General features: G+C 41.1%; 1 protein-coding gene across 2 annotated transcripts; it reads left to right on the top strand.

Moving 5' to 3' along the window:
• The first annotated feature begins 2,566 nt into the window (after positions 1 to 2,566).
• Positions 2,567 to 8,947, top strand: C3H18orf21 (chromosome 3 C18orf21 homolog). 2 transcript variants are annotated; one of them, XM_044243151.1, is made up of 5 exons: positions 2,567 to 2,787; positions 2,875 to 2,897; positions 5,290 to 5,489; positions 6,634 to 6,830; positions 8,752 to 8,947. In XM_044243151.1, the coding sequence occupies exons 1-5, from the start codon at positions 2,711 to 2,713 to the stop codon at positions 8,903 to 8,905; spliced, it is 651 nt and encodes a 216-aa protein (XP_044099086.1). In that variant the 5' UTR covers positions 2,567 to 2,710; the 3' UTR covers positions 8,906 to 8,947. The 2 variants fall into 2 exon arrangements, with proteins under 2 accessions (XP_044099086.1, XP_044099085.1); XM_044243150.1 differs by having other exon boundaries at positions 2,738 to 2,787; positions 2,875 to 3,497.
• Positions 8,948 to 22,490: the final 13,543 nt, after the last annotated feature.

Raw genomic sequence — 22,490 nt, 5'->3', positions numbered from 1 at the left:
TAAATCATCGAAGGTGGAGGTACTGATGCCAGACTCTGGGTAAGGTTTATTCAAACCTGATGTCCTGGAACATGTTTGAGATTCTGTTCTTTTTAGATGTTATCAGATATCTGGACACCTAGGACAAAACTCAAAGAATGATTAACTTTCTTGCCTCCCCCTTGGAGTGAGAACATAGCTTCTTTGGTTTGGGGCCTTGCAGAAAAACAGCAGAGATGAAGCCTTTCTAAAAATGGAATCCTTCAGTTTCCCTATCTAGATTTGAGTCCTTTTGGATATTGAAAATGAAGGATAAATAATGGTCTAGTCTCTAGAATTTATTTTTTGAAACTCTAACAACAACAAAAGGCAAACAACTTAATTTTAAAATAAGCAAAGGACTTCAGTAGACATTTTTCCAAAGAAAATATACAAGTTGTCAACAAACACATGAAAGAATGCTCAACGTCATTATTCGCTAGGAAATGCAAATCAGAACCACAGTGAGAAGCCACTTCACACTCACTAGGATGGCTAGAATAAAACATAAACAAACAAACAAATAAATAAATAAACAAAGGTGGAAAATGAGGGTTGGGAAAGATGCGGAGAAATTGGAATCCTTTTTTTTTTTTTTAAAGATTTTATTTATTTATTTGACAGACAGAGATCACAAGTAGGCAGAGAGGCAGGCAGAGAGAGAGTAGGAAGCAGGCTCCCTGCTGAGCAGAGAGCCCGACCTAGGGCTCCATCCCAGGATCCCTGAGATCATGACCCCAGCCGGAAGGCAGGGGCCGAACCCACTGAACCACCCTGGCGCCCTGGAATCCTTGTTAAACATGGAATTACCATATGACCCAGCATTTTCACTCCTAGGTGTTTATCCAAACAAAAAACAAACAAAAAACCAAAACAACAACAAAAAACCACCCCAAAAAACAAAAAACCATGTTCCTAGCAGCAGCAATATTGACAACAGCCAAAAGGCAGAAAGAACCCAAATGCCCATCACGGATGAATGGATAAACAATACTCGGCATGCGTACAATGTAATAATATTCAGTCATGTCACCTACGAGGTGGAAGAACCTCAAAAACATTTTACTAAGTGGAGGAGGCCAGACACAAAAGATCACACCTATGATTCCATTTAGAAGAAATGTCCAGAATGAGCCCCAAGTACCAGAAAGCTGACGAGTGGTAGCCAGGGGCTGGGAGTGGGGAGGGGAGAATGGATAGCAAGAGTTCTAAATGGGGGGCGCCTGGGTGGCTCAGTGGGTTAAGCCGCTGCCTTCGGCTCAGGTCATGATCTCAGGGTCCTGGGATCGAGTCCCGCATTGGGCTCTCTGCTCAGCAGGGAGCCTGCTTCCTCCTCTCTGTCTGCCTGCCTCTCTGCCTACTTGTGATCTCTCTCTGCCAAATAAGTAAAATAAAATCTTAAAAAAAGGGACGCCTGGGTGGCTCAGTTGGTTGGACGACTGCCTTCGGCTCAGGGCGTGATCCTGGAGTCCCGGGATCGAGTCCCGCATCGGGCTCCCAGCTCCATGGGGAGTCTGCTTCCCTCTCTGACCTTCTCCTCGCTCATGCTCTCTCTCACTGTCTCTCTCTCTCAAATAAATAAATAAAATCTTAAAAAAAAAAATCTTAAAAAAAAGGGGGGGGCATTAGAGAGGAGAAGGGAATTTGGGTAAATTGGAAAGGGAGGTGAACCATGAGAGACTATGGACTCTGAAAAACAATCTGAGGGGTTTGAAGTGGCGGGGGCGTGGGAGGTTGGGGTACCAGGTGGTGGGTATTATAGAGGGCACGGATTGCATGGAGCACTGGGTGTGGTGAAAAAATAATGAATAATGTTTTTCTGAAAATAATAAATTGGGGGGAAAAAAAGAGTTCTAAATGGGGATGGGGTTTCCTGCTAGACGATAGAAATGTCTCCAAACTCGGTAACAGCGGTGTTCCCAAAATACAGAAAACGTCCCGAACTGTTAACTTTCTGCTGTGCTCCATTAAGAACCCGGGGAGAGGGACGCCTGGGTGGCTCAGTTGGTTAAGCAGCTGCCTTCGGCTCGGGTCATGATCCCGGCGTCCTGGGATCGAGTCCCACATCGGGCTCCTTGCTCGGCGGGGAGCCTGCTTCTCCCTCTGCCTCTGCCTGCCTCTCTGTCTGCCTGTGCTCACTCTCCCTCTCTCTCTCTGACAAATAAATAAATAAAATCTTAAAAAAAAAAAAAAAAAAAGAACCCGGGGAGAAGGAGAAGGGAAGCTGGCCGGCTCTTCCCTCCCAGGCCCGCGGCCGCGCGGACAACGGTGGCCTCCTTGCGGGCCGCACACCGCCTGCCCGGCCCAAATCGACACCCCGGATGGAGAATCTAGAGGGCGACGTGGGTTGAGGAAATGACAACAAGGGTACCACAGAAGACGCTATCACCAGCGAGAGAGACAGGCGCGCCGAACGCTCCGCGCAGACCGCCCCAACCCGACAAGGTTATACGGCTCCGCGCAGGCGCACGTTTGCGCCGGATCCGCAGGGGACCACCCGGACCACAGGAGCCTGGGGCGGAGCCTAGAGGCAGGGCCAGAGGCGGGGTGGAACGCGAGGGAAACCGGAACTCCTCAGCAGTGGGCGCGGGTTTCTGGCCGGAGCTTGGGTTCCGAGGTCAAAGTCCGGCAGGCTGCGAAGCCGACTTCCGGAGACTGTCCCGTCTGAGCGGCGTGAAGGGAGGCGGTAGCGATGAGGCAGAAGCACTACCTTGAGGCTGCGGCGCGGCAGCTACACGATAGCTGCCCGGGCCAGGCCCGCTATCTCCTGTAAGAGAAGGGCGGGAGGGGAGGCGGGCGGCGGCGGCGGCGGTGGGGTCCCTCCTCCTCCCTCACGAGTCTCCTTCTCCTTTCCAGCTGGGCCTACAGTTCGTCACACGGTAGGGAGAACGTCCGACGCTTGTGGGTCAGGCTCTCGGCGCCTCGTCCCGCTCCGTTCCGCGCCCCGCTCAGGACGACGCAAAAAAGCAATCTCCTCGAACCACTGCCCTCCTAAATCCCCCCGGGGGCTGCGAAAGCTCCAAATTCCTAGGACGTCTTTTCTAGTTACACTCCCTTCCCTTGGCGACAGTTTTTCATCCAGGCTCATGGCTTCCAGATGTGTATCCCAAGCAAGACCTCTCCCCATTCTAGGCTCGTATCCAGATGTCTTCTTGACACCTGCTTCGGAATCTGTGTCAGGGCGGAACTCGAGCTTTACGCCTGCAGCACAGTCGTCCTCCAGTTCTTCCCCGTTCAATAACGCTGATTCCATCCGGGGAGTGAATTCCGCCCCCGAGACCCTGGGGCCGTTCGCGGCTCCCTGAGAGCCTTCCTCCCCAAGCCAGTGTGCCAGCAAATACGCCTCTTGGCTTTGGAGTATATGCAGCACCTCGTCTCTTCTCACCAGGCCATGTCGCCGTCTTGGACCGGGGCAGCGGCTGGGCCGTTGCCAGCCGCGCTCCTGCTGTGCTACATCCATCCTCAGCTGAGCGGCCAGAGTGAGCGCAGGAGGAACCTAAGCTTGATCCTGTTGCTTCTCTGCCACAAACTCTCAGATGTCTTGACATCTCAGAGTAAAAGTGGAAAGAAAGTTTTGTGGGGGTTTTTTTGTTTTTTTTTTTAAAGATTTTATTTATTTGACCCAGAGAGAGAGCCCAAGCAGGGGGAGAGGCCGAGGGAGAGGGAGCAGGCTCCCTGCAGAGTAGGGGACGCCCGATACGGGACTCAGTCCCAGGACTCTGGGATCATGACCGGAGCTGAAGGCAGTGGTTTAACGAACTGAGCCACCCAGGTGCCCCAAAGTGAAAAAAATATTTTTTTATTTTAAAGATTTTATTTACTTATTTGACGGATCACACAGTAGGCAGAAAGAGGGGGAAGCAGGCTCCCCGATGAGCAGAGAACCCCATTCGGGGCTCGATTCCAGGACTCTGGGATCATGACCTGAGCTGAAGGCAGAGGCTTAACCCACTGAGCCACCCAGGCGCCCCAAAGTGAAATTTTTTTTAAAAGGACTACAGGGCCCTATATCAGAATCCCACATTACTTCTCTGGCCTGCTTTCCCTTTTGCTCACTCAACTGTTAGGCCTCCTTGCTTTCCAAGTTGCCCCCATCCTTGGCCTGGAACTCTGACCTCATATATCTGCGTGGATTGCTTTCTTGTTTCCTCCTGCTCTCTACAGGTCACTCCACAAAGCCTACCATGGCTACCTTATTAAAGACCAGGGCAGCTCCATCGCCACTCCCTGTTCATCTCCTTTTTTTCCCCCCAGCACTACACATTCGATGTTGCTATATTTACTTTCTCCCTACATGAATTGTCCTGTATTCACTGTTCTGTCTCTTCTACACAGAACTGTGCATGACACTGGACAGTCATTCAGTAAATGTGAATGAATTTAACATGTGGCAGAACTGAATTACAAGCATGGTCCTTAGTTGTATACTTAGCAGAGTGCGCACTAACAAATATTTGTTGAATAAATCTTTGATGTACCTACGTTCCTTTCCAGCTGTATCACCCCCACAGCCTCACCTTTCCCTAATAGTCATGCTTTCTTTTTCACTGTACTTCCACCTGAAAGCCCTTTTCCAGTAATGGATACCATCTCTAAGTACAGATATTTGGAGTATTTGACCTTTGTAAAGCCATTTATTTGGAGTATTTCTGGCTGGTCCACACAGAGTTTAATAGTTTCCAGGACATTTTAATCATATTCTGTTAACAGTTGTTACTAATCTTACTCATGTTTGCTTAGGGCTCCCCCAGAATGTGAGTTATTTAAAGATAGAAGCTCTTTTGCTCTTTACTTATGACTTCCCAGCCTAGCGTGGTAAATGGCTTTCTTGATGTGCATAGACAAGCTGGAGCAAGTCTGTTCTCCTATTACCTTGTACTGAGAGCTACCTGCAGAAAGCCTGGCCTACAAATCACAAAATTGTGTGCTAATTGTTTAAAAAAGAAAGTATATAACTTACTGATTTGTGATAAATATGTTTGTAAAATTGGTGAGACAGCCTTTTTTACATAGTAACAACTAATAAGTAAGGTAGCAAAAAATGGGGACCTAACTGGTCTGTTGCTAAAAGGAGGGAATGGGTAGAATTACAGTGTTTTGCAAAATAAATTATTGCCAATTTGCCTTTTTTGCAAGTACTCATATTTTGAGTTTGCTTAAAGAGAATATCTGTTCATATTAAATAGTATACTTGATCACAGAGTATTGGCTGTTTGAGGTAACAAAATATTCTAATTTGCTGAATCATGAGTTTCGTTTGTATAATTTCAGATGCTAACATCACTTTTGAAGGAACATGTCCATACTGTTTCCAGTTGCTGGTTTTGGATAACTCTCGGGTGCGCCTCAAACCCAAGTCCAAACTGACTCCCAAAATACAAAAACTTCTTAATCGAGAAGCAAGAAATTATACACTTAGTTTTAAAGAAGCAAAACTTGTGAAAAGATATAAAGACTCCAAAAGTGTATTGGTAAGATTACAGTGTAATATTGGTAAGATTATGTGTAAATAAACTAGAATTTCCTTTTACTTAAAATGAGGTTGATTAAGGATCAGGCTACATATAACTCAGAGGTTTGTGATAATATACACAGGATGTCAAAATGTGCACATAACTTTTTTTCTAGTGATCTTTCATCAAGAGTAAAACTTAGTTTTAAAAAAAATTTTTAAGATTTTATTTATTTATTTGACAGAGTGAGATCACAAGTAGGCAGAGGGAGTGGGGGAAGCAGCTCCCCGCTGAGCAGAGAACCCGATGGGGGGCTCGATCCCAGGACCCTGAGATCATGACCTGAGCTGAAGGCAGAGGCTTTAACCCACTGAGCCACCCAGGTGCCCCTAAAATTTTTGATTGATGTATAGCTGATATGTTCTTTTCAAGTTGACACACAGTGATTTGACAATTACATACATTAGGAAATTCCGACCATGAAATTCCGACAATTACATACATTATGAAATTCTGCCTCTGGATTTAATGAAGTAAAGAGGTGTGAGAATTCATTCAGTTGGTCTTATGAATTGATTTAGACCTATATTTGAAGAATATAGAATCAGTAAGGGTTTGCAGGGGTCACTTAGATTTTCAGTGATAATTTGCCAAGTTTTATTGAAAAACAACTTAAAGTTCTGTGGCAAATGTTAAATGTTAACTGCTGTTATGAAGAACATTGTTCCAGAAGTTAACCGGGTATCACAGTCCCCTTTATTCCCCAAACATGGTTTTACATTGAAAAAGTAGAGACTTTGTTATCTTTAAAAAGGTGTTTTAGGGGTACCTGGCTGGCTCAGTAGGTGGAGCATGTGACTCTTGATCTTGGGGTCATGAGTTCAAGTCCCACATTGGGTGTACAGATTACTTAAAATCTTTTAAATAAATAAAAATTAAAATTTTTTAAATTTACAATTGTTTAGCCAATAACTTTTAATTGTAGATTTTCTCATTTGTATCTTGTCTGATTGCTGCTGCTGGATTACAGACTCCCTGAGGGCAGCCTCTCAACCTGCTTGTACCTGGTGTAGTCCCTTAATCCAAGAATTTAATGAACATGTAATTTATTGGGTTAGATTATAAGACAAATGAGGCCCAATATTTCTTCTTTTTATGTTAGTTGACTACTTGTAAAACATGCAACAGAACAGTTAAACATCATGGTAAAAGTAGAAGCTTTCTCTCAGCACTGAAGAGCAGTCCTACTACTCCTACGAGTAAGCTCAGCCTGAAGACACCAGAAAGAAAGACTCCCAGTTCTGCAAACCTAAATCCTAAGTGTGGTTCCAAAGGCAAGAGCCCAGCCTTGATATTCAGGTATCTTAATTCATTAAGCTATTTGCATTGCTGGTGTGAGCTCTTATTTCTTCAACTTCCCTCTGTTTAATATATACTCCCTAAATCTGCCATGCACTCCAGGCCTTGGCCCCATTTTTTTCCTCCATTACCTTTTCTTCTCTAATATCCTGTACATACATCTTTCATTCCCATCTCTGCTTATAAATTCCAGCCATATTCTTTTACTTCCAACCTCTCCCTTTACTTGTTCCCAGCTGCTACTAAATATATCCACTTTATTCCCCCAGCATGTCCCCACCTGCTCATCCTCCTAAGTTCCTTCTGTCAGTGAACATACATGCCTTTGTAGACAGTCTAACCTGAAATGGTGAGTAGAGTAAACAACACCTAGTCCCTTGGTTTTTGTCCATTTAGTCACCAGTTTCTATCTGCCCTTCCTCCATGGGGTTTGCATCTGTTCTCCTTTTTTCCTCCTACTGTGTTCAGTCTGTGTTCCTCTTTTGCTGGGATTACTACAGTAGTTTCCTGCTTCTAGTTTCAAACGCTTGTAGTCTAATAATTTCCCTACAGCACAGCTCTGATGAGAAGCCTTTACCATCTCACGCCATAGCATCTAGATCAAACGTTCCCTCATGGCTTCCCAGTCCTTCCTACCTGGCACCAGTGCATGTGCCTTCTTATTTTGCCTTAAATCATCCTGTGTATTAGCAAAACTGAACTGAAGTAAACTCACAGTTTATGTTCCTGCTCTGAACCTTTGTTCTTGATATTGCCTCTGTCAGAAATTCCTGGGGAAGTCTCACTGAATAGCGATTTGTTAGCTGCTACTAAGTTAACTATATGACTGAGCACCAAACTATTTTTGTAGTTCACAGTACTTTATTCACTGTGATAGTAAATTTAGTTCCTTAGAAACTGTGAAAGGAATTTTCTGAACATTTTGTACCAAAAGAGAAACTGAGTCTGGTAGTTTCTTGAACATAAACAGCAAAATTCTGTAAAGAGTGAAATTTATCTGTTTACTGCATTGAGTTTTTTATATTGGGTTGACATTTATAAAATTGGATAAGAATTGAAATTTTGTCTATTTTTCTCTGTATTTTGATTTAATTATTTTTATATTTGGCATGATAAGAATTCATAGAAGTTTCTACCTTATTGGATAATTGTAGATAAAATTTGGCTTATTTAAAATATATTAAAATGAAATATTTAAAATAATTCACTTGCATATAGAACGGACTGCTTCTTAGTTATATGCACAAATGAGAAAGATACTTCACATTTGTTGTATACATGGGGAGTAGAAGAGGGATCAGACTGATAAACCCCAATAAAGTTTCATGGGTATGGAACACAGTTGGAGGGCATGAAACAGAAGAAAACAGAAATATACGGCAGCTGGGAATCACTTATTCAGCAAATATTTTTAGAAGACCTCTTCTGTGCCCGGCACTATTAAGAAGCAGTGGAATATATAATTAGTAGTGCAAATTCTGCCCTATGGAGTTTATGTTCTAGCTTGGGAGATATAATTCAGTGGTACCTGCACGGGTAGGTTGAAATTCTTCATTTTTGAGAAAGGTAGTGGTCTTGAGCTGTGAAGAAACAGGTTTTTAAAGTCCTTAGAATTGTCATGAATCTTGATATCAAACTTAAAGGGGACTCAGGCCTGATGACACTTGACTTATAGCCTTCCTCAAGTGTGATAGAAACTTCCAGAACCACCAAGTATACCTCCTGAATGTTGCCTAAAGCCTATGTAGTGAGGAGATTTTTAACAAGATGGGAATGAATGCTGGGTTCAGCCACTGCTCGTTTACCGCCATAATACACAGGAGTAGAAAAGGATTCTAGTTGCAATTATTCAGGCTAAGCAGGAAAAGCACTTTTAAACTTATGTATCAGTATACCTAAGTGTGGTTTTGTTTGTTTTCAGGACACCTACATCTGGACAGTCAACACCCACTTGCTCCTCAAAGAATGTGAGCAAAACAAAGAAACATTTCTCTAAACTAAAAATGTTGCTTAGTCAGAGTGAATCCCAAAAGAATTCAAAAGTGGACTTCAGAAATTTCTTACTGTCTTTGTAAAGGATGGGCTCTGAAAATAAATGTTTAATGCAATTTCTGAAACTAAGGTTAGCCAGAAAAATATCTTTCTTAAAACTTTTATTTTTTCTGGGTTGCCAGGGTGGCCCAGGTTGGTTAAGCATCTGCCTTTGGCTTGAGTCATGATCCCAAGGTCCTGGGATCAAGCCCCACATTGGGCTCCTGGCTCAGCGGGTAGTCTGCTTCTCCCTACCCCGGCTTGTGTGCTCGCTTGCTTTCTCTATCTCTCATGTGCTTACTTTCAAAAAAATAAAATCTTTTTTAAAAAAAAAACCCTTTTATTTATTCTTTAAATACATGGAATCTAGGATCCAAGAACAAACTTTTCTGGGCATTTTTCAGTGGTTTTGAAGAAAATAGCTCATGAAAATGAATAAATGAAACCTGCCTACCTCACAGGTGGTTGTGGGAATCAAAAATATATGAAAACCCTTGTAAGTAGCAAATCTATTATCGACATTGAGTGGTTATTTTATCTTCTTTTTTTTAAAAGATTTTATTTATTTGACACACAAATAATTTTGCACGCAAAAGTAAATATATAGGGCATTCTTAATTGTAAATCATTCAAATATGCCAGATTTCATTTTTTTAAAAAAGATTTTATTTGACACAAATAATTTTGCACGCAAAAGTAAATATATAGGGCATTCTTAGTTGTAAATCATTCAAATACACCAGATTTCATTTTTTTTTTTTAAAGATTTTATTTATTTGACAGAGATCACAAGCAGGCAGAGAGAGAGGAAGGGAAGCAGGCTCCCTGCTGAGCAGAGAGCCTGATGTGGGGCTCGATCCCAGGACTCTGGGATCATGACCTGAGCCGAAGGCAGAGGCTTTAACCCACTGAGCCACCCAGATTTCATTTTTACAACTTCCTATTGTTCCTAGCAATGTTTTATCACAAGTGGCATTTCATTTGCTCTGGTGAAGACTTAATTTCTGGGTCTAAAATTTAGAGCAGAATACAACATAGTTACAGTTTAGCTATGTTAAATCTTCTCTGGAACATAGATACACTAAAATGATAATTTTTTTTTTTTTTTTTTTTTTTTTAAGAGGCTAGGGTTGTATTCAACCTGTCTTCTAAAAATTCCTTAAATAAATAATTTGGATACTTTAAATTACTTCCAAGCTCTCTCTGCTGTTTAAAAATTTAAAACTAAACTTCTCCCATTAGGGCTTGGCAAACTCTGAAAGGCCAGGGTTATTCCTGAGTTGGTCTTGTAGTTACATGAAGTGAAATTATACTACTAGTGCCAGCATTAGAGAGGGATGGCAAGAGTCATCACTGTGAACTTTAGCCTCTGAGCCACAGGCTGAGAGAGCTGGGCCTTCCCTCTCTATCCAGGGCATCTGGCACAATTCTTTGGTCATGTTACCTTACCTTTCTGGCTAACTTCTCACTGGAGTATCTGTTTTTCTTCTTGCTCTTCTCTCTTCTGCTCTCTCTGATCACCCATAGTGAGCTCTTTATAGTTTTTAGGACATACCATTTTCTTGCCAGTTTGGGCCTTTGCATGGTTTTGCAGAATGCCCTCCACTTCAACCCTACTGTATTATGAGGGGCCACTTTTATCAAAGTGCAGGTGACCCTGTAGAGTTTCCCATTTCTGATTGTGTCCCCATCTGCCTGGTGAGCTCTTTGCAGGCCTGCATGATGTCATTTGCTGTGGCCCAGAGCACAAGCTCTGCAAATATCCCTAAACCACTACATTGACATTTGAATTCTGTAGCCCACTTGTTACATACCAGATTTAGAACCAAGGTCCTTTTAGCCACCTGACTGGGAAATGGATGAGAAGTGGTAAAAGCAGGAACTTGTAGGTGGGAAGTTAGTCACATTACCTCAGGAGCAAATGAAAAAATACCATGGATTCTTGACTTTCTTTTCTGTTTAAGAGAAGGATTTGGGGCATCTTTAAAGAGAATACTAAAATAATACTGTGGACATAACACTCAGAAGGAAACCTAGAACTATGTCTTCATAACCTCAGATTAAGCAGTGGTTTCTTAGCTATGACACCAAAATCACAAGCAACAAAAGAAAAAATAGATAAACTGGACTTCAAAATTAAAAAGTTGTGTGTTTCAAATAAGGACAGCATCAAAAAATGAAGAGATAACCCACTGAATGGGAGAAATGTTTGCAAATCATGTATCTCTTAAGAGGCCTATATCTAGAATTATAAAAAACTTAAAATGCAATAATAAACAGACGAAGATTCTGAGCAGACAATTCTCCAAGGGAACAAATGGCCAACAAGCACACGAAAAGATGCTCAACATCTTCCATCTAACATTAGTCATTAGGGAAATCCAAATCAAAACAAGGAGCTACCACTTCATACCCACTAGAATAGCTAAAATCACGAGGACAGTAATAAATGTTGAGGAGAATGTGGTGAAATTAGAACTCTGACACACTGCTTCTGGGACTGTAAAATTTGTGCAACCGTGTAAGAATTTGTCATCCTCCAGAAGTTAAACATAGTATTAACATACGACCCACAACACCACTCCTAGTTATATACCCAACAGTACTGAAAACAAAATCTTGTATATGAATATTCATAGCAACATTATTTGTAATAGCCAAGAAGTGGAAACAAGTGAAATGTCAACCTAACTACTGTACAGATACATAAAATATGACATAGCCATATAGTGGAATATTCAGTCACAATAGTGAGTTTCTGATACATCCTAGAACATGGATAAACCTTGAAAATATGTTAACTGAAAGAAAGTAGACACAAAAGGTCACATAATGTATGGTTCAATTTATAAAGAATGCTCAGAATAGGAAAAATAGTGGCTGCCTGAGGCTGGGGGGTGAACAGGGAATAACTGCTGAAGAGTATGGAGTTTCTTAGGGTGACAAAAATGTTCTGGAATTAGCAATGGCCCCACAAGTCTGAATACTAAAACCCACTAAAGTCTACAATTTAAAAGGGTGACTTTTTTGGTATGTAAATTTTATCTCAGTAAAATTCTTTAAAAAAATGAAACATTTCCTAAACGGATTAGAGTGTAGATACTTGGGATTAAATGAAAATGATAGTCTCATAAGGAGAAGCAGCAGACAATGGCATTGTACAGCTCAGGCTCTGTACAGCTCCAACTCCTGGATGTCCGTCCCATGGCCATAGGACTTGTCCATACGCTGATGTATCTACTGCTGTGCTTCCTGAATGGCTCCACTTAGCTCTGGGCTGTTTGTCCAGGCATGGGATACGGGGCCTGGAACACGTGACCAGAGCACCAGGGATCCTGGAGGCTACAGCAACCCTATGCTAAAGACAGCCATGATGACAATGAAAAAGAGGCCCTCACCATCCAGAGAGGAATGGGATGGGCAGAACGCTGAGGAAGAAAACCTAATCAGGAATGGGTGGGAAAGGGGCAAGAGAGCATAGATCTAATGATTGCCTCATTAGTGTCACAAAGAACTTTGGTGTCACATAGTTGATGAAAATCTGTAGGCCACTGTTCTCTCCATTAGCACAGCACCTTGGACCTCAGCTGCAGAAAGCACAATGGTGACTTAATACGACCACTACTCAGATTTTAGAACTCAAGTAATATTCCGAGGTGGTTCACCCCAGAGAGGGACAGTGCCAGTGAATTAACCAGGCTCAAAATGCAATCACACATCTGAGACATCACTCTACTTCAAAGCTGAGTTCTCTCACCTTTCTCACTGGTGCCTGTCTTGCTTCTCTCGTGAGAAAAGCCAGCCTTCCTCCTACCCAATGGGCCAGTCTGCCCATCTAGCCTGGATGCCATCCCTGTTCTAACTCAGGTCAATGGAATAGTCCTGCCTTTTCCTTCACCTTCTCCTGGATCCTTCCCCTCCCCACTTTTTCTTCTTTCAGTAAACCATTTATTGATGTGTAACACCCACAGAGAAATAAATGCTCAAAGCTCTGACCACAAGCCTGGGGCGGATGCCTCTACTCGACTTGTAAGGAAGGCTCCCTTTCTGCCTATGCACAGCTCTTCTCACACAGAGGCCTGGTGAGACTTGTGCCTGTCTGAAATCCGGGTGGGGTGGGGGTGGGGGGAAGGGCTGCAACCCTAGGGTATGATTCATGTAGAAAGTGTTCAATATGCTTCTATCTCTCCTGGAACTAAACTTACAATTAAATAGAAACAGGAATTTTTATGAATAAAAATAAATTTCTGTAATAATATAGTTATTTGGAAAGAAAATACCAAAATACTTTTTAAAAGACATGGAGACAATTTTTCCAGAGATTACTTGCTTTAATTAAGTACAATTTTCCTTTTCTTCCTTTCTTTTTTTTAAGATTTATTTGAGAGAGAGAGAGAAAATGCAAGCAGAGACACGGGCACAGGCAGAGGGGGAGCAAGAACCATCAAGCAGACTCCCCACTGAGTGCAGAGCCTGGCATGGCACTCAATCCCAGGACCCTGAGGTCATGACCTGAGCTGAAATCAAGAGTTGGCTGCTTAACCAACTAAGCCATCCAGGTGCCCCATATAATTTTTATTTTCTATCTGGATGATTAAATTATTATATCTTGGCCAGTGAGAGGCCCTTCTAAGCTGGCTTTATTCTTACAACCCCATAAGAACTTTGAAAGCATCCTTCTTGCTTTCTTGCAAAGAAAGTTCCAGGACTGTCTTCATTCTCTCAGGCCTAAGACATGGAAGCATCCACTCTCCCAGAAACCCTGCTAGTTTCAAACAGAAAGTAGTGATGCCAGAAACAGAATGTTGGGGATACTTTTACTACGGGATAGTAATGGTATTGCTACCAGACTCCTCCAGAGTTAAGAGCTGGAAAAGATGAATTCTTAAAAATCCTGAGTTCTCATATTTAAAATTTACCTCTCACATTACCAAATGCCTACTTGAATGTTTTAACCCTTTAGCCAACTGAGAGTATTCTTTATAATGTGATAAACCATACAATTATTCCTTCAATTGTAATTCTTTTTTCTTTTTTAAGATTTTATTTATTTACTTGACAAACAGAGATCACAAGTAGGCAGAGACAGGCAGAGGCAGGGGGGCGGGTAGTAGCCTCCCTGCTGAGCAGAGAGCCCGATGTGGGGCTCGATCCCAGGACCCTGGGATCATGACCTGAGCTGAAGGCAGAGGTTTAACTCACTGAGCCACCCAGGCACCCCACTTGTAATTCTTAATTCTGACCAAGAATGACTTGTTTGGGAGGCAGTACAGGCTACTGGTTAAAAACCATATACTATGGTTAAGTTAACTTAAGGTTAAAACTGTAGCCTTTGTGGGAGACTATCACATTTAATTACCTCTGTAATCTTTGGCATTCTTAATTTCTAAGAGTCTGTTTCTTTCTATGTAAAGTGACAGTAATAATAGTACTTACCTGATAAGGATGCTGTGAGGACTCAGTGAGGTAGTACATGAAAAACACCCAGAAGAGTAGATCGCACGTTGAAAGTACTCAAGCAGTTTGTCCTAATATCATAAATGATCCCCAAAAATCTACATAATATTAATATCAACACTAATAAAAAAAACTACTAGAAGAAAAACATCTGGCATTACCCTAGGGTGGCCGTCCTTTGAATGCATTTGTAAAAAAATTGTTGCAATGATATTGACAAAGACTCTATTCTTTTTTTTTTTTTTTTAAAGATTTTATTTATTTATTTGAGAGAGAGAGACAGTGAGAGAGAGCATGAGCGAGGAGAAGGTCAGAGAGCAAAGCAGACTCCCCATGGAGCTGGGAGCCTGATGTGGGTCTCGATCCCGGGACTCCAGGATCACGCCCTGAGCCGAAGGCAGTCGTCCAACCAACTGAGCCACCCAGGCGTCCCGACAAAGACTCTATTCTTGACCAACTTTACAGAGGCTCTTCTGAACCCCATTTTTTTTTTACTAGGTATCGTCCTTGGGCTCTGCCTTCTACCTGCCTAACTCAGATTTAGCAAGAATCCTGCCAGGTCAGTTTAGGGAGAATTCCCCCACCCTTGACATCTGATCACTGTGGCCTGCCTTCATCAAGAATCCCCTCACCTTTGATGTCTCCTCTTAGTAATTTTCCACCCCATTAACCCCAATTCTGTTCCTTGGTTATAAAACCCAAGCTGTCTTTGACATCTTCCTAGTTGAGCCCCATCTCTCTCCCTGTTGGGATAGTCTTGATACATATCACAAAAGTCCTGGATTAAAAAAAAAAAAAAAAAAAAGCCTTTCTTACCCTTTTGACAAGTGTTAGAATAACTTTTTTGTTTAACATTATCAACACTTGTCTTAATATACCTTCAGTCTAATTATTTAAGTTCATATTCAATTCAAGGCAGTTTGGTGTTCTTTTTTTTTTTTTAATATTTTATTTATTATTTTACAGACAGAGATCACAAGTAGGCAGAGAAGCAGGCAGAGAGAGAGGGAGGAAGCAGGCTCCCTGCCAAGCAGAGAGCCGGATGCGGGGCTTGATCCCAGGACCCTGGGATCATGATCCGAGCCAAAGGCAAAGACTTAACCAACTGAGCCACCCAGGCGCCCCCAGTTTGGTGTTATAACAAGTGACAGACTTTGGCATTGATTCCTTAGGGAGACATGTGAGTACTGGAGATTAAGGGAATCCTGCTGTATGGATTCATTTTGTGAAATGCAGAAAACCCAAATGGTTCAGTGTCCAAAATTATGCACAAGGGGTCCTTCCAGCCTCAGTTGTGTCTTCCTGAAGTGGATTAATCCATAGTGGTAAGTGCAAGATTTTTATACCCAAGTTGCTTTGGAATAATTCCAAACCACATTTTACTTTTCTCAAAGACAGAAACTGTAGCAACACTTTTGGAATTAACATATTCTTTTATAAATTGGGCATCTCAAAATGTTAGTTTTAAATCTTGGGTACAATTATCAATTGTCCATAAAGTTAATAGACAAAAGAGAATGGAGTGGTACAAGTGTGTAAGTATATGGTTTTTAATATATTATATTACCATATACCAAAGTATATGGTTTTTAATATATTCAATTCAATCTCATTAAGCCCTTTTGTTTTGCTATGAAATATTTTAAATTTATCTTTTCAGACCAATTAGCTTTTTAGAGAACATTTTCTTACAATCACACACACACACACACACCCAACAAATGTATATTTAATTTACAATATCTAAAGAATGTCTTTAAATCCTTAACTTTTAGACATATATAATCTTTAGACTCATCATTAAATCATACTAGATTCAGATAAGTTATTTTATTGTTTCATTCTGAACTTAGGAAGAGATCACACAAAACTCATAAGGATTAGATAGTGGTATTACTTATCTATGTTTGGGTTTTTGTTTCAATATCTTGGAATTAATATTTACAGGGTATAGATCTAAATTCTCACTGTTAGTATTAGCGAACTAAAATACAAGCTACTTTTTTCATATACCCTCAGGAAAACACCAACTAGGAAACCTGGTATTTAAATATAATTGTGACTAATAAGAAGAGATGAATAGAAGTTTTTTAGGTTAGATCTAAAACTATCTTTTATTGTGGCCAAAAGCAGACCAATTTTTATTTACCAGTTACAGTTTTTATGTTGCATTTCCAAGTTAGTACAAGCCATGTTTCTGAATTTTAAATATGTCCTCAAACTTCTGCCTTTGGGTTGATCAAATACCTGACTTTTGGACAACTGGAATATAAAGGAGTGGTTGGGTAGCAGTATGGCTACCTTCCAGCTTCTGTTTAAAACTCTAACATGGACTTCTGGATTTTGTAGGGAGTACTCCTCCAGTAAGATTCTGGTAAGTACTGTGTTGTTTCCTCATATCACTTCAATAAAAACTTCGCTATGTCCATGAGCTTCAAGGATACATCTAAGACGCACCATCTTGTCTAGGATAAAAGTCCTCATTAGAGAAAATAGTTTATCTAAAATATTGCTGGCATACCAATTCTGTTCTAAAGAATTTATAAACTTTCTAATCAGTGTTAATATATGTTCACCAAATATGCTAATATTCTAAGCATTTCTCTGAAAACTACAGTACTTAAATATATGCGAGAAAAACACTCAGGCCAGTTTTACCTGGGGGATTTCAATAACCTCAATTAACATGTGAGCTTTCACATCCATATGATGCACTGACTAACATAACAAAAATAGAAACCAAATTAAAGTTGAAAGTAAACATGAAACAGGAATACTTTAAGCAAATGATGCTTATTACTGGCACTAACTTTTTACAATAAAAGTAACTACTTAGAATTTGTACAATGAGGGGCTCCTGGGTGGCTCAGTGGGTTAAAGCCTCTGCCTTTGGCTTGGGTTATGATCCAGGGTCCTGGGATCGAGCCCCACACTGGGCTCTCTGCTCAGCAGGGAGCCTGCTTCCACCTCTCTCCCTGTCTGCCTCTCTGTCCACTTGTGATCTCTGTCAAATTAATAAACAAAATCTTTAAAAAAAAAAAGAATTTGTACAATGAGAGCAACAAGCACTTAGTACATCTCCTCATTGTATCTAACTTCATTAGTGTACTCAAATGTATTAAGCTGTCAAAAATATATCTATTGAGGGGCACCTGGGTGGCTCAGTGGGTTAAAGCCTCTGCCTTTGGCTCAGGTCATGATCCCAGGGTCCTGGGATCGAGCCCCACATCGGGCTCTCTGCTCAGCAGGGAGCCTGCTTCCTCCTCTCTCTCTGCCTGCTTCTCTGTCTACTTGTGATTTCTGTCTGTCAAATAAATAAATAAAATCTTAAAAAAATATATATATATCTAGTAAATATTTTTTCATCTATTACTATGATTGAGTAGCATTTGAAAATAAAATTGCGTACTTATTGCCCTGGATTAAAGATTTTATTTGAGAGAGAGAGAGAGCATGCATCTGAGCAGGGGAAGGAGCAGAGGAGAGGAAGAGAGAATCAGAGCAGACTCTGTGCTGAGGGTGGAGACTGAAGCAGGGCTCCATCCCACAACCCTGAAACCATGACCTGAGCCGAAATCAAGAGTCAGATACTTAACTGCCTGAGCCCTGTCCTGGGTTATTTTGTTCTATATTTTTTAAAGATTTATTTTCTATTTGACAGAGAGCACAAGCAGGGGGAGCAGTAGACAAAGGGAGAGGGGGCAGCAGAGTCCCCAGTGAGCAGGCAGCCTGATGTGGGGCTCAATCCCAGGACCCTGGGATCATGACCTGAGCTGAAGGAAGATGCTTAACGGACTGGCAACCCAGGCGCCCTAATTAACAGTTCTTTCACTGTAGAACTATGAGGGTTTTTGGACTCATTTAAATAATAGAGCTTTTGGGACGCCTGGGTGGCTCAGTGGGTGAAAGCCTCTGCCTATGGCTCAGGTCATGATCCCATGGTCCTGGGATCGAGCCTTACATCGGGCTCTCTGCTCAGCAGGGAGCCTGCTTCCCTTCCTCTCTCTCTGCCTGCCTCTCTGCCTACTTGTGATTTCTGTCTGTCAAATAAATAAATAAAATCTTTAAATAATATAGAGCTTTTAAAAAATTCACACTGACAACGCTTCATATTAAAAAAAAAAAAAAAGATTTGGAGCACCTGGGTGGCTCAGTCAGTTGGGTGTCTGCCTTTGGCTCAGGTCATGATCCCAGGGTCTTGAGATCAAGCCCAGAGTCGGGCTCCCTACTCAGTGGGGGAGACCGCTTCTCCCTCTCCCTCTGCCTCCCTCCCCTGCTCATGCTGTTTCTCGCTTTCTAATAAATAAATAAAATCTTTTTAAAAAGATAGGTTTTCTGTTTAAATATTATTTTCAAGTCACATGCTTTGAGATTTTAAGATTAGTATCTTAAAAAAAATCAAAAAAGTCTATGCCATAAGAAAAAATTATACTTTAATCAGTCAATAAGTTCCATCATTAGCAGTTAGCTTTTTACTGGTTCCTGGTGGGGAAAATTACACCCAACTGGAAAAAAGAAAGAGCTTTATGCTATGGATATAAAATTTCACCACAACTGTAAACGTTCTGTCCATTAGTGGGTACAAAAACAAGAAACCCAGGATAAAGGAACTAGATCTTTCTTCATCATGCTAGCCGAGACATGGAGACTAGCACACTTCAAATGGAGAGAATGTTAAACCCTAATAATGACATTTGCTCAGGCTGGAGTAATTAGCGCTACCAACTAGATAGGAAAAGGACCTGGGCATGAAGCTCATCGAGATCCTGCATAGCTCAAACACCAGTTCAAGAGAAGAACGAAAAGAGTTTAATTTCCCTCCATTAAGCACACTCCAGCTGCAGTATATAACCAAAGCACCACTTCCCACCTTAGGGCAGTTGTAACTGGGTTACACAAAGAGTTTTTCCCCCACTGCTTTTATTTATTTATTTATTTATCTATCTATCTATCTATTTATTTATTTATTTAAAGATTTTATTTATTTGACAGACACAGTAAGAGAGAGAACACAAGTAGGGGGAGTGAGAGAGGGAGAAGCAGGCTTCCCACCAAAGCAGGGAGCCCAAAGCGGGGCTTGATCTTAGAACCCTGGGATCATGACCCAAGCCAAAGGCAGATGCTTAACGACTGAGCCACCCAGGTGCCCCACATTTATTTATTTTTATTATTAATACACAAAGATTTTAAGAAGAAGTCAAACACCATCAGTAGCACTCTGCTATTAACACGATCCCACAAAAGTACAAGATTTTTTAATTTAAATATCAAGGGCTGGAAAAAGGAGACAATAAATACTACTGTATTAATGCTTGATTTAAAACCTCTTAAGATCTCTCATTTGACTTGTATTTCTGTAAGTAAAAGGAAACCTTTTCCTGAACAAAGAAATAGGGTTTTTTGTTTCTTTTTTTAAAAAAGATTTTACTTATTCATTTGACAGAGAGAGACACAGTGAGAGAGGGAACACAAGCAGGGGAAGTGGGAGAGTGAGAAGCAGGCTTCCTGCCAAGTAGGGAGCCTGGTGCGAGGCTTGATCCCAGGACCCTGGAATCATGACCTGAGCCGAAGACAGACGCTTAACGACTGAGTCACCCAGGTGCCACAGAAATGGGGTTTTTAAAAGATGATAAACTTAGCCAAACAATACCAGCACAACTAAATTTTTCTAGAATATCTGAATTAGCTAATGGCTCTGCATAACAATTTCACTTAAATTCAAAATTTCAGTTTTGTATCACCTTTTCCACGGTGCATGGAATTCAAATGTGAAATGTATTTCTGAAACTCATTTTACATTCCACCTAAGTCAATTATTAAGATAATAATCATTATCTTTACCACAAAAGTACTAAAAATAGTTTCCATTTTTGATGTCATTGAACAGTTAGAAATAAAATCACAGGGATTTCAGCAACAAAAATAGCTAAACCTGTGGTGGTTTCACAACACCAAGGGCTAGTGAGTCTTTGAGATCCAGTAGTTGATGGCCTGACCCCAGCCTGCATTCAATTTCTCCGTCAATTTCCACACCTCTGACAAACTGCAAGACGTGCGCGAGACCAAGAAATGAAATAAGGAAATAAGGAAGAATTCGCCAGAGTGTAGAGTGGGGTTCTTTAAAACTTAAAAGAAGATAGATGAAAAGCATTTCTTGGCTTGTCAAGAAAGCACGCTTTATTTTATTTTTTTTATTTAACAGTTGCTTTTGTTGGAGCAAAACACTCCCTCTAACGGTTTCTCATACATTCGAAGAAATCTCTTTGAGGTAAAGTGTTGGATGCCTGAACAGTGATGCACAAAGCAAACCTGGAACCTGATTGTGGGTTGGAATTACCAAGAGGGCTTGTTAAAAAGATATATTGCTGGTCCCCACGCTCTGATTTTTCTGAGTCGGTAAATCTGGAGCCCAAGAATTTGCACTGCTAACAAGTTCTCAGCTAAGGCTAATATTGTTGGCCTATGGAGCCACTAATTTAGAAGAAATATGCTAGTTTAAAAATGAAAGTAAGCTTTGGGCAATTCTAAAAGTTGTCATTTTTAAACCTGTCAACTCTGAGAGAAGACATGCAGTTGGATAATCTCTGAATATCTCAAGAGATTTGACATTAACTATATAGAATATACTTATTAATAGTTCATTCTAACTCTATTTTGTTGATGTGAATAAGTACTGCTTTGAAAAAAAAAACAAATGGAAATCAAAGCAGAAACTTGCACAGATATTTGTACTCCCACATTCATAGCAATATTAACAAAATGTAGAAGCAATCCAAGTGTCCATCGACAGACAAATGGATTAACAAAATGTGGCATTATCCATACAATGGAATACTATTCAGTCTTAAAAAGGACACACGCCGGTGCCTGGGTGGCTCAGTGGGTTAAACCTCTGCCTTTGGCTTGGGTCATGATCCCAGGGTTCTGGGATCGAGCCCCACATCGGGCTCTCTGCTCAACAGGGAGCCTGCTTCCCCTCCTCTCTCTGCCTGCCACTCTGCCTACTTGTGATCTCTGTCAAATAAATAGATAAAATTAAAAAAAAAAAAAAAAAAAAAAGGACACACGCTACAACATGGATGAACCTAGAAGGCACTATGCTAAGTGAAATAAGCCAGTCACAAAAGGACAAATATTTTCAATCCCACTTTTATGAGGTACCTAGAGACTGAAATTAGAATGGTAGTTGCAAGGGGCTGGGGAATAGGCAGTTATTGTTTAATGGGTAGAGTCTCCACCGGAGAAGATGAAAAAAATCTAAAGATTCATGGTGGTGATGCTTGCATAACAATATTAATCATCAGTGTACTTAACACCAGAGTTACGCTTAAAAATGGTAAATTTTTCCTCCTCTCTCTCTCTCTGCCTGCTTCTCTGCCTACTTGTAATCTCTCTCTGTCAAATAAATAAATAAAATCTTTAAAAAAAAAAAAAAAAAAAAAAAAAAGGGCGCCTGGGTGGCTCAGTGGGTTAAGCCGCTGCCTTCGGCTCAGGTCATGATCTCAGGGTCCTGGGATCGAGTCCCGCATCGGGCTCTCTGCTCAGCAGGGAGCCTGCTTCCTCCTCTCTCTCTCTCTCTGCCTGCTTCTCTGCCTACTTGTAATCTCTCTCTGTCAAATAAATAAAATCTTTAAAAAAAAAATGGTAAATTTTTTCTTATGTGTTCTTTTTTTTGTTACGTGTATTTTACCTCAATAAAAACAAAAACAAAAACAAACCTGGGTGTAACATCCTTTGACAAGTCCCCTCCAGTAGTGCTGGTTTTTAACTTTCATACTTGCGTAATGTTAAAATTTCACTATTAACTTGACACTTGATGAAAAACGTGGATTTGGTAATCATGGAGCTGCTACATAATGTATCCACGTGATACGCATCATCGTGTAGTGGTTAAGAAACACAGTCTCAGGGGCACCTGGGTGGCTCAGTGGGTTAAGCCTCTGCCTTCAGCTCAGGTCATGGTCTCAGGGTCCTGGGATCAAGGGAAGCCTGCTTCCCCTTCTCTCTCTGCCTACTTGTGATCTCTCTCTGTCAAAATAAATAAATAAAAGAAAAGAAAAGAAAGAAGCACAGGCTCAGGACCGAACTTGGAGCTGGATCTGAATCCCAGCTTCACCATTTGACCTGTTCAGGGTCACAAAGAATTTACACTGTGTCTTAGTTTCCTCTGTG

The sequence above is a fragment of the Neovison vison genome, chromosome 3 (assembly GCF_020171115.1).
Source record: "Neovison vison isolate M4711 chromosome 3, ASM_NN_V1, whole genome shotgun sequence".
Taxonomy (NCBI): Eukaryota; Metazoa; Chordata; class Mammalia; order Carnivora; family Mustelidae; genus Neogale; species Neogale vison.
The sequence above is the reverse complement of the archived record's forward strand: the minus strand, read 5'-3'. Positions and strand labels throughout refer to the sequence as shown.